The 11,672-nt window shown below is 38.7% G+C and overlaps 2 protein-coding genes across 4 annotated transcripts; one reads left to right on the top strand and one right to left on the bottom strand.

Moving 5' to 3' along the window:
- Nucleotides 1-1,494: 1,494 nt before the first annotated feature.
- Nucleotides 1,495-6,116, top strand: LOC113666267 (steroid 17-alpha-hydroxylase/17,20 lyase). Its single transcript, XM_089202240.1, has 4 exons — nt 1,495-1,806; nt 3,419-3,576; nt 3,848-4,878; nt 5,209-6,116. Exons 1-4 carry the CDS (start codon nt 1,574-1,576, stop codon nt 5,353-5,355), a joined length of 1,569 nt encoding a protein of 522 aa, XP_089058366.1. The 5' UTR covers nt 1,495-1,573; the 3' UTR covers nt 5,356-6,116.
- Nucleotides 6,117-7,120: 1,004 nt separating this feature from the next.
- Nucleotides 7,121-11,133, bottom strand: LOC149053435 (steroid 17-alpha-hydroxylase/17,20 lyase-like). Of its 3 annotated transcripts, none has more exons than XM_089202229.1 (4): nt 10,757-11,133; nt 10,155-10,311; nt 8,469-9,500; nt 7,121-8,177 (listed from the first exon to the last, which is right to left on the bottom strand). In XM_089202229.1, the coding sequence occupies exons 1-4, from the start codon at nt 10,951-10,953 to the stop codon at nt 8,031-8,033; spliced, it is 1,533 nt and encodes a 510-aa protein (XP_089058355.1). In that variant the 5' UTR covers nt 10,954-11,133; the 3' UTR covers nt 7,121-8,030. The 3 variants fall into 3 exon arrangements, with proteins under 3 accessions (XP_089058355.1, XP_089058350.1, XP_089058360.1); XM_089202224.1 differs by having other exon boundaries at nt 10,715-11,086; XM_089202234.1 differs by having other exon boundaries at nt 10,155-10,421; nt 10,476-11,018.
- Nucleotides 11,134-11,672: the final 539 nt, after the last annotated feature.

Below are 11,672 nucleotides of genomic sequence, written 5' to 3'. Positions count from 1 at the left end.
TTTCCTTGGTTTTTAATGTTGTTATTTTCGAGGGTAGGGGCTAAAAGCGAAATTAAAGCTCAGGTTTTGGGATATCCTTCTCAAAGGAACGAAAAATACTATCCGCGAAAAATAAATGATTTTTTTTTTCAGCTAAATACATGTGCTGCACAAGCTACGTATTATCAAATGCAATCCATTTCCTCTCTGGAGTCATTCTGCTCTTTGACACTATTCGGGATGCTTAGCATCAATGTGGCAAATATCTGGTTGCCATTTCGAAAATATGTCCATGAAAATGCTCTCCAGTTAGTAATTTGCGCGCAAATCAATATAGACTCTTAATTACAGCTTTTCCTGTTTTGGCTTTTCCTCGTTGCTGACGTCAGTTGAATGTGTTTCACCTCTGGGTTTATATTTACATAATCAAAGATAGAGTTGTCGGAGTGCTTCACCTTTAGTATTCTTCCTGATTCTCAATCAGCTGATTGAGCTCTATCAGCTAAGGAACATGCCGCCGGGACCTCGTTTTACATCTCTGCCTTTTATCGGTAATATGTTAAGCTTTGATTCTAGAGAAAGCTTTGGCGAAATCACTGTGTGCTTTTACCAGTGTCACTGCCGCCTATAAAAGCAAGCTTAAAACAGCAGAAATCGCCAGAAACTACAACGGACACAAAGGATATGAGTAAGTTTTATTGATTTTACCTGTAAAATATTCATATTTCGAAATATTTATCGTTGCAAACTGATCATATTTCGTTCCCCACGCTATTCCTTTTAACGTGTTCAAATTTTCAACGAATTTTCATGAATTGAACGTTGGCTTTTTCTCGAGACTAAACGCTTGGGCCACCTGTGATAAAGTGTGTACTAACTAAGCGTTTCGAAACTAACAACGAAGAAGTACGAGCCCAGGACTTATTTCAAAGAGGAAGATCAGTGTTTTGTTTTCACTTGTCTCTTTTATCTTCCAATTAGAGGAAATGAATATTATGTTTTCAGTTGCCTTTTGTCCTTGCTCATTCAGTGAAAGGAAATTTGCTTCTTGTTTCGCCCCATTTGTTTGTCTTCTGAGTTGAAAGCTTACGACCCCTCTCAAAACCCTACGAGACCCGTCTAAGAGACGTGACCGACTTAGATAATTTCGATCTATAAACGCTAACGAGTGTAAGAGTGTAAGAGGATCACCGTTCAGTGTCGAAGTGATTCACCTTGGTTAATATCTAATCTAGGGCCGTGTTATGAGACCACAACACAACTGAACACGTTCTTGGGTGTGTTTGTCTGTGTTTCCGGTGTTACATTAATTAACTTTAAACCTCACAGGTTCATTTGTTTACACAATTTCACTCTGATATAGACACAGTACAGAACGGTATAAGAACTTAAGTGTTATTAATTTCTCCGCTAGAAAAAGTGCTTTGGCCTTCTGGACGGTTTTCATTCAAATACATTCTCGAAACATTACATTAATTAATTCAGAATTTAGTAATAAACAAACCTACAAAGTCAATACCTATTTGCCTCACAATTGACCGTCACGCTATCTTCTCATGGTTTGTACTATTATCTCGTGACTCCAGGTGACGTCATGGTAAATTTGTGTGAACTATTTGCACTATCCGTGATGGAGCTCACAGTTTCGGAGTGCTTTACTTTCGGTAATATTTTCTTGGCTATCGTTTTCTTACTAATTTTAAATCAACTGGTTGAACTATATCAGTTCAGGAACATGCCACCAGGACCTCGTCTGACATCTTTGCCGTTCGTGGGAAATCTGTTGAGCTTTGATGACGGAGATAGCCTTCGCGATGCTACCAGAAGGTTTGTTTGCACCTAGAACCACTCCATGTTTATATGTTCTATACCTGATAGTGATTTTGTTTTAACACAACGATTCACTGTATCGTATTCTTGTCAAATCCTGGCTTTATGGGATGCAAAATACGGTGCTCCTATCGCTGCACATATAGCTCGCAGATGGGTGCTATACAAACAAAACAAATTTGCATGTTATGTGGCTTCGCTAAGGGCCTTGCTGCACGATCGAAAAAGGTTGTTTATTTAGACAAATTCTCTGTTATCACCAGCCCCTTTTTGCAAGAGCGGCTAGTTTGTCGCGACTTGATAAATTTTGGCCGAAGCGGAAAAATCTTCAAACGCACCGTCGACGAAATTTGTCCCGGGTAAAAACAGGACAAAAATCGACTAGATAAACAAAACCGTGATAACTTGTCGATCATATGTCGTAAAAGCTATCGCAATGGAACTGAAAGAGGTGGATTGCTTTGCCAAACTTTGCTGGCCGGTCTTTTGAACAGATCAGGCGCTGATGTAATATGACGGCTTAGAAATTTTTATTGCAGCTGCCATAAAGGAAACAGAAAATTTGTTTTGATTGTTAGTATTGTGTGTTGCGTGACATAAACCATCAACCTTATGGAAATTAGATCAATTCAACCGTAGGTTGAAAGAAGCCGACTTGAATAAGCGAAAATAAAAACCATATTTCTATCGATTACGAAGTATTACTATGCAAACAAAACCTTTTGATTAAATCACCTTTTATACTGCACTATGTGATTTAGGAAATGGCATTTTAACTCTGCAAATGCAACAAAATTTTCCTGCAAACACTGTAAAACGGTTAAATGTGGCCACTGGTACAACACAATTTTTATAGCATTGAAAAGAATCAGAGGTTGTATAATGACGCTAGAAGGCAGTGTTGCAGAAGATTTGTATTCACATGTAAAACAGAAAACCTGCCGCATGGTAACGTGCTTTCTTTTCGAATGAAAAAAAAAATTGCTGAACTTTCTACAATGTGTAGATCACACCTAATTAGCTATTTCGGCAAAGAAAAGTATCGTTTTCAATTTCGCGTCAGAGATGCTATTGTGAAATTTATCATCTTTTGTAGTGTCACGGCAAGAACTGAAAAAACAGAGCGTCTCGTACAATCTTCTGGGCATGTTTCGCTGATTTAAACGTGAAATGCTCTTTCTTCAAAGATAAAATTGTTCTCCAAGTTTTCATGATGTATTGATCACCCCGAGGAAAAGTCTAGTGTTCAACGATCTTGAGATGATTGTGAGATATTTAAGAATTAAAATTTGGTTTTATTTGGTTATTATTTTATTTATAATTTCTTCTTCCTTCAATGTATACTGCGCCCAACAATCTCGAATGAAAATGTCGACCTACGAAGATACTCCGAAATAAACAGTAAGTGACATTGAGTCAAAATCGGGTAAAGTTCGGCATTCTATTGTTATGGTCACTCACTCGCTCATTTCGGCAACAGTCTCCTGTAGTTGTGTACAGCAAATCTATTCAAAATCACGTTTACATCGAATTTAGGGAAGAAATACCTAAATACACCTAATACCTAAATACACCCTAACGTTTTTCTTTTGTTTTCTTTATCACCTAGCTTGAGAGAAAAGTATGGTAAATTGTATTCCATGAAGGTGGGGAGTTTTAAAACCGTCGTTGCCGGGGATGCTGCTTCAGTGAAAGAAGTGTTGGTGAAGAAATCGGCTGATTATGCTGGAAGACCTCCATTCCATAGCTTCGTGATGACCACTCTTGGTATGTAATGCAATGCCGAATAACATTTGTCATTTGTTGTCAACTCAGAGGGCAATATAGAAAATTCTCTGGAAATTGACTGCCAATGTGGAGTGGGGAGCGGGATGGGTTGGATGAAGGGGTCATACGGTCATACAAACATTACAGAGTCCTATAGGGAGATCAGGTAAACTTTATTGTCACCTACCCATGCTCCCCCCCCCCCCCCCCCCGTCTCCTAAGGGCTACAAAAATCCATGAAAGTTATACATTTTCTTGTACTGCATTTTAGGCGGAAAGGATATCGCATTTGGAAATTATGGTCCTGCATGGAAGTTTCATCGCAAACTCTTTATGACGGCGGTGCGAAAGTATATCTCGGATCAAGAGCTGGTTGAAGAGAGAATCTCCGAGCAAGCAAAAAGGCTTCTGCAGTACTTTGAAGACCAGAAGGAAAAAGGTTTTGACCCATCACAGATTTTGATGGAAAGCGTTGCCAACGTCATCTGTCGAATCACGTTTGGAAAGCTCTTTGATTCATCACATCCAGATTTTAAGGAACTCTTGGAGATAAACAACAGAGCCTTTACAGACACCGAATTGAATAGTCAAATATTTATGTTAGATAACTTTCCCATAGCCAAATACCTCCCATTCAAAGCTTACGAAACAGAGAAAAAAATGACTGATCGACTCTTTGAGATTCTGCGCAATCAGCTAAGGGTGCAAGAGAAAGCATTTGATCCCGAAGCGGAGATCGAGAGCCTCACTAGTAGCCTTTTGAAGGAAAAACTTGTCGCCGAAAATGAAGTTGGCACTGGGGAGAAAGCAGCCATCTTGTCCGACGACTACATAATCAACACCATGGAAGACATGTTCAGCGCTGGTTATGAGACCACCAGCACTACTCTTCGTTGGGCCATTGCTTACTTAGTTCACAATCCTGACTGTCAAACAGAGATTCAGAACCAGTTGGATGAGGAGGTAGGGAGGGATCGTATGCCAGGTCTGGATGACCGCCCAAACCTTCCGCTGGTTCAGGCCACAATCATGGAAACACTTCGCCTCGGAAATATCGCTGAAGCAGCTCTTCCTCATTACACTCTGAAGGAAACCACACTTGCTGGTTACCGTGTTCCAAAAGATACTGTGGTTTTGCCCAATCTGATGGCCGTTCACATGGATCCAAGCTGCTGGGAGGATCCGACCAAATTCAACCCACACCGCCATATTGATGCTGATGGCCAAGTTATTACCAACTCTGGAAACTTTCTGCCCTTTTCTGCTGGACGCCGCGTTTGTGCTGGCGAGGCACTTGCAAAGGTACTGTTAACCGTTTTAGTACAAAGGGGCAATTATCTTTAGTACGCATTTAGTACGCAAAGGACAAAAAGACCTTCGACTGCGTCTATATATCTCTCCTTCCTGTCGTTCATGTCCGTCAGCCTTATGACAAGGTTTCCATCTCTTTTCAGCATTCCAAGAAGGGAACATGTTATTCGTTTCATTAAATTGTGATAGAGGAAAGTAATAAGGAGTGGTCCGTATTAAAAAACATTACTCCTCGTTGCGAGTGATATGGTGGATTCATCTTATGTGTATCAAGCAGAATGCAAGTAATAAGTGATTATGTTTACTTTTCTGTTCTTCTAGGTCGAGTTGTTCTTTTTTCTTTCCTGGATGTTGCACAAGTTTACCTTCTTGCCCCAAGAGAACGGTGTTCTTCCTGACCTTAAAGGAGTCGATGGTTTTACCCGTTTTCCGGCGCCTTACAATATAAGGGTAGAAAAACGTCAATAGAAGCCTATGATCTTAAGCGAACGGTGTTATAAGCAGAAGTTGACTCGAGAGCTTGTAACAAAATAGGTCCTGATTTGCACAAACCGTGCGTCGGAAACTGTTTATACTAAGTTTTCCTAATGTGTATCATTATAGTAGTAGCAGAAGATTGAGAGCATCTTTATTTGGGTTAACAATAGTTTAAGGGTAAAGTATACTCAAGAAACCATATAATTTTTTTTTCTTTCGTGGAAAAGTATCCGTATGAAATTATGAAACTGCCTGCAATTTGAAATTTCAGAAAGTGTCATGGAACCTTCTAAAATTATGTTCAGTTGCGCCAAAGCTGCCTGCATGGACGCCGCCATTTTGAATCTCGCTTAGCAGCCTGGCAGCTTAATTGTGACATGAATTAGTCTCATTCCTCTCTTTTTTAGCGGTCTGATTAGAACAATACAAAAAAGTATTCTTGACTCAAACAATAATCCTTTGTTATAAAAAGAGCAGAGCTGTTTGTTAACTGCACCCTGTGGTTTAGTATGTGCGACACTTTAGTGTTTTGAGAATGGCAGCGTATAAAAAAAAAAAACATTTTTAGTAACGAATTGATGTTACTTTTTTTAAATGGTTGCGTCTAAAGAAGCCACTGTAACAAATTCCTATTTATCAGTAGTGTGGATGCTTTTTCGATGTACCTATGTATTCTTACCATACGTTTTTAACTATACTCATTTATAGAAAATGTAAAATCGTAAGGATTAAACGTTTAAAGTATACTATCAGCATGATCTCACTTTAAAAAGAGGAATTGGTAAATAGTCGGGAAGGTAACTCAATCATAGATGAAGAGGTTTGTTGACAGCCAATTTACCCTAAACAGAGCTGGGAGTTCGATCATGAAATCTACAGGACTAAATCTGTATCTGGTTTAAACACAAAGACGGGGTTACCAGGATACCCACAGTCGAAACGTCCAAAGCACTATGGAACCCAGAGTTGTATTTTACATTTAAGAGTCTTAACTTGCAACTCTCGCTACATCATACATCATTTAAGTTATTCTGGAGTGTTCTCCTTCCCTCACCCACCCCCCCCCCCCCCCTCTCTCAAGTAACGCATTAGAACGTGTGTGCTGGGTGACTGATAGGTGAGCTTTGCAAGCAAAGAATGTAACGTAATAAGACATTTAACAAAATTTAGTTGGCAAGTAGTTCAACCCCTTGAACCTAAGGAGTGATTAGTATTCAATTTCTCCTTACAATATCAGCCCTGAATCACACATTATGAGGTCATAAGAAAAGAGAAATGGACCATCAAATAAAGAGTATATTGACTGATGAACATATTCTCTTTGTCAGCACCTTCGGATTAAAATGTACAGAGACCAGCGTCGACAATATGTATACTGATAAAGGGTTATAAAGTGATCTAAAATAACACGCTATTTGAAAGTTTACCGAAAGTTGTGTCGGAATCTTTTCAGGCAAATGATGTAGTTCAAAGACATGAAACTCACAAAACTTTTTGGGTGTCAATTGATAAGTGTTTGACGGCCTGTGTATGATGCGAAAAGAATTGATCTCCTTTGATAAAAAGAGGCTGGCCGAGTCAGTTTCCCCAGCTCGAAGTAGGGTGCAACTAGTATCTAAGAATGCAATCAAGTATCCACAAAAATCAGAAATAACACATGAGTTGTAAATATCATGAACGACCCCAGGATGACCAAACTTCTAACCAATTCCCCTTAAATGTGTAGAATCGTGACTCCTCTAAAAAAAGTATAATATTCACAATTTCATCTATATTTCCAAGTCAGCTGGTAGTTTAACATAATTCATGCCTAGAATTCCTCTAGATTTCAATCTTTGCATCAATGATACCAATCTGATGATAAAGAGTCTTAAAAGCTAGATATATTTTTCAGCCTCTCAAAACGAGTCAGACAATTACCTCAAGTTAGGGTAAAGGCCCTCCTTAATGCCAAATATCAAAGTAAGTCACAAATAATGTATTTGTTACAATAATCAAACATGACTCTGGGATGATAGCAGGTCAATCGATCGATTCACGGGGCCAAACTGAAGTGAAAGGAACTGCAGGAAGAGATGAAGGAGAGTCAGTTTAGACTTCCAAAAGGGCTACCACTCAAATACACGCGCAAAACCCGCCGAGCACTGAATCTTTTCAGCTTTAATATTGCAATTCACTACCTTAAAAGGGATTATGGGTCAAGCGACCAAAACCTGGACCAAGAAGCATTGTTAATATTTTCCCGGTCAGAAAGTACAGAAAGTAAAAGCCAGTATAACGAAAAAAAAAAATACAAGAAACCTGCATTATATCACTCGCAAAAAAATACCCTCTGTGTTATTTTAATTAAAACTTTATCTTAAATTTACTTAGTAAAGAAACAGGTTCTGTATTTAAACATATCATTTAAGGCTATTTTTATCTAAGATTTTCAAAGCATGCACAATATCAATTACCGCTTACAAGATAAATTACTACTGGGATGAAATTACCGAGTTAAATAAAATAACTCTTATTTTTACGAAATTAAAGATGGAGATACCAAGATCGAGGAAAAAAATCATAGGTTCCAAAGTAACTGTTTATTTTCCATTAATTGTTTGTCTAGCCAAAGTTCATTTAAAAGCATATATGTGTTATACCAATAGCTCACCCTTGAAATCCTATTACTGGCGTTTTACTACCCTAATTTTGTAAGCAGCTGGAAAGCGAGTGAAACCACTTTCTCCTTTAAGATCCGGGAGATTGCCATCCTCTGATGGCAGAAATGTAAATCTATGCAGCATCCAGGACAAGAACAGGAACAGCTCCACCTGGCGTGAAACAAAAGAAAACAATATACAAAACTTTTGTATTTGTATTTGATAAAATAATGAAAGGATGTTTATAATAAAGATAATAATAATTATAATTATAATAATAATAATAATAATAATAATAAAAACAATGTGTCCTGAGAAGCGGTCTTTACAAGATTCTATTAAGAAGCATTTCAACAAACATCGTTTTTGGACAAATTTTCTTTGTGTAAATTCTTAGGGGGTAATTACAATTAAAAATAACATATCCAAATGATGCATATAGACATGGGAAGTAGGTCTCACCTTTGCCAAGGCCTCACCAGCACAAACCCGGCGTCCAGCTGAGAAGGGCAGAAAATTGCCAGAGTTAGTGATAAGTTGGCCATCAGAGTCAATATGGCGACGAGGGTCAAATGAGTTTGGGTTCTCCCAAAGGCTTGGATCAAGATGGACGGCCATTAGGTTGGTCATCACAACAGTATCCTTCGGAACGCGATAACCGGCCAGTGTAGTATCACTTAGAGTGTAATGTGGAATAGCTACCTCAGCAACATTTCCGAGGCGCAATGTTTCCATAATTGTGGCCAAAACAAGAGGAAGTTTTGGACGATCATCCAGGCCTGGCATGCGATCTCTTCCAACAACGTCGTCCAGCTGACTCTGTACATCCCTCTGGCATTCAGGATGGTGGACAAGGTAGGCAATGGCCCAACGTAGGGTCGTACTAGTAGTCTCATAGCCAGCACTAAACATGTCTCCCATGCTATTGATCATGTAGTCGTCTGATAGGAGGGATGCTCTCTCCTCCGCACCAACCTCATTCGCAGCAGCAATCCTCTCTTTCAGAAGACCTTCGACGAGACTTCCGATCTCCGCCTTTGGGTCGAACTCATTTTCCTGAATCTTTAACTGCTGGCGGAGAATTTCAAAGATTCGGTCCGTACTTTTCTGCACTAATTTGTAGGCACGAAATGGAAGGTACTTTGCGATCGGAAAGAAATCTAATACAAAAATTTGATTGCTTGCTTCAATGTCGGTAAAAGCCTCGTTATTCAACTGCAAGAGTTCCTCAAAATCTGGATGAGACGAGTCGAAGTGCTTTCCGAATGTGATTCGACATATCACATTTGCAACGCTGTCCATGAAAATCTTTCCAGGGTCGAAGTCATTTCCATTTTGATCTTGAAAGTACTGCATAAGACTCATCGCCTGCTCGGAGATCCTATCTTCCACCAATTTTTGATCGGACAAGTACTGCCTAACAGCCGTCATAAAGAGCTTACGATGAAATCTCCAGGCTGGACCATAGTTTCCCAAACCAATATCCTTTCCACCTGTAGAGAGTCATAAAGCCGTGAAGAGAAATTCTAAACAAAAGTATCTCTTAATTTTACAAGTTCTTGGTGAATTAGCATATGGCACTACTCTGTTTAATGCATTTAAACAAACTAGCACCATTACTCCAAGGATGAAATAGTTGTGTTTTGTCATTCGGATACGTACAACGAGTCGCTTTGTGCCGCGCCTAAAATTAAGCATCTTGTTTTACAAGTTTGTAAAATAAGAACAGTTGACACAACTCTTATTAGCGTATTTAACCCTTTGACTCCCAAGGGTGACCGAGGCAGAATTTCTCCCAAAAATACCAAGCAGAAATGTAATGGGAATAAAGAAAGATAATATGCCAAATAGGAGATTATTATCATTGATCCGATACCAAATTATTCAATTATAATACCCAAAGAACTGTATGGCAAATAACAATTAAGGAGAATAACTAATGAGATCTAGTATCGTTACTGCAAGAAAAACTCATCCTGCTTGGACCATTTAAGCTCGTATGACGCAATATGTGTCGTTTTTATTACTAATATAGCTCAGCGACAGCTATAAACAAACACGGCAAGGAAACAAATAAACATGGGTGATTGATCTTGTAATAAACATTTGTAATTAAGAAGAAAAAATCTGTAAGTTGAACAATTTATCAAGTGTTTCTATCATATAGCTGTGAAACGGAGGTCTTCCAGCATAATCAGCGGATTTTTTGACGAGTATTTCCTTCACAGATGCTGAATCTTCGGCAACTACGAGTTTGAAACTTCCAACCTTCATAGAATATACTGTGCCGTATTTTTCCCTCATGCTGCAAAGAAATGGAATATTTAAGGTTTAAGAAAGGCAAAAAAGGAGGTGGAAATCAAGAAACTACCTGGTGAAGCAATACCGTGTGTGAGCTGTGTGTTGTGTGACGACCTAGTGAGCTGTGTGTTGTGTGACGACCTAGTGAGCTGTGTGTTGTGTGACGACCGATTAACCACATCAACTTAACGATATGCAAGAAAGGATAACAGATCATTTGTTCAGTGTATTACAATGACGTCACTCGCCTGCGAAGGACCCAGTTAAAACTAATCAAAATAAATTAATAATTAGACCAGAAAACGGCTCGATTTTTGCATTTTAAAGTAAACGACTATCAAGCAAGCAGATGTAGCTAGACAGTGTTTAGTTGGTAAAAAAATATGAGAGATAAATAAGGCAGTTACCTACTTTCAAGCGCTAAAGTGATTATTACAGCATAAACAAACCTTGCTGTTACTTCACTGAAACTTTCCCCTGAATCAAAGCTCATCAAATTTCCTACTAACGGCAAGCTTGTCAAACGAGGTCCCGGTGGCATGCTTCTAAACTGATAAAGCTCAATCAGTTGATTGAGAATCAGTAACAAAACGACAACGAAAACAATATTCCCGAAGGTCAGATATTCCGACAGCAACAACTCCATGGCTTGGGATGAATGATGAAAGATAGCAAAACTCGTCTATCTTAAAGACGTTTGTTCTCTAAATCACGAGAATGTCAAATGACTCTCATGCCATTCTCCCAACCAATAGTGCTTGAGAAATAAAAACGACGTATTAAGTCATCACGGAGACAGCCCACGCATAATATGGTTGACTGAATTTTTTCAATGCCGGAACTGAATAATAAACATACATTATTTTCTGTTTTACTTGGGACTGACGTCATCGTTCGATTAAGGCATGGAGCACCAGAACTGACTTCGTAATCGTAAATGAGTGTGCATAATCTCGAAAGGCGATTTCAAAAGAGCAGATTTAAATCAGGTTTTTGTAAGATGAAAATGAGGTGAGACTGAACTCGCGCCTAGTGATTATGATAGTCCGTTCATCACAACACACGTCCAGCTGCTGTTTTTTGAGTTACGATCAAAATTGAGAATGTTTGCGGAACTTCTGCTACGTGTAAGTTTTATTTTGGAAAAAATCATAACTCGTTAAGGGAACTTCATAGAAATCATAGAATACCGTTTGGTTAACAGAACATTCTGAGGTATATAAAAAAATTAGCTTTACAAGACGTGAAATAAAGCGTTACTTGTGGTGCTTGACTTGTACACCAGATGTCTGATAAAATGGACACTTTTGAGGTCACCTTTGAGACTGTCACGTTGAAAAATTAAGAAGAAAATATGGATAAAAT

Source organism: Pocillopora damicornis, chromosome 1 (assembly GCF_964200805.1).
Source record: "Pocillopora damicornis chromosome 1, jaPocDami1.2, whole genome shotgun sequence".
Taxonomy (NCBI): Eukaryota; Metazoa; Cnidaria; class Anthozoa; order Scleractinia; family Pocilloporidae; genus Pocillopora; species Pocillopora damicornis.
Note: the sequence above shows the minus strand (reverse complement) of the source record. Positions and strands in the feature narration are given on the sequence as shown.

Coding starts and splice junctions, on each gene's coding strand:
- LOC149053435 (XM_089202224.1), bottom strand. CDS start 10,953: ATGGAGTTGTTGCTGTCGGAATATCTGACCTTCGGGAATATTGTTTTC. Junction 9,501..10,154: donor GCTATATGATAGAAACACTT/GATAAATTGTTC, acceptor TGACTCTCTACA/GGTGGAAAGGATATTGGTTT. Junction 8,178..8,468: donor CTGGTGAGGCCTTGGCAAAG/GTGAGACCTACT, acceptor GTTTCACGCCAG/GTGGAGCTGTTCCTGTTCTT.
- LOC113666267 (XM_089202240.1), top strand. CDS start 1,574: ATGGTAAATTTGTGTGAACTATTTGCACTATCCGTGATGGAGCTCACA. Junction 1,807..3,418: donor CTTCGCGATGCTACCAGAAG/GTTTGTTTGCAC, acceptor TTTATCACCTAG/CTTGAGAGAAAAGTATGGTA. Junction 4,879..5,208: donor CTGGCGAGGCACTTGCAAAG/GTACTGTTAACC, acceptor CTGTTCTTCTAG/GTCGAGTTGTTCTTTTTTCT.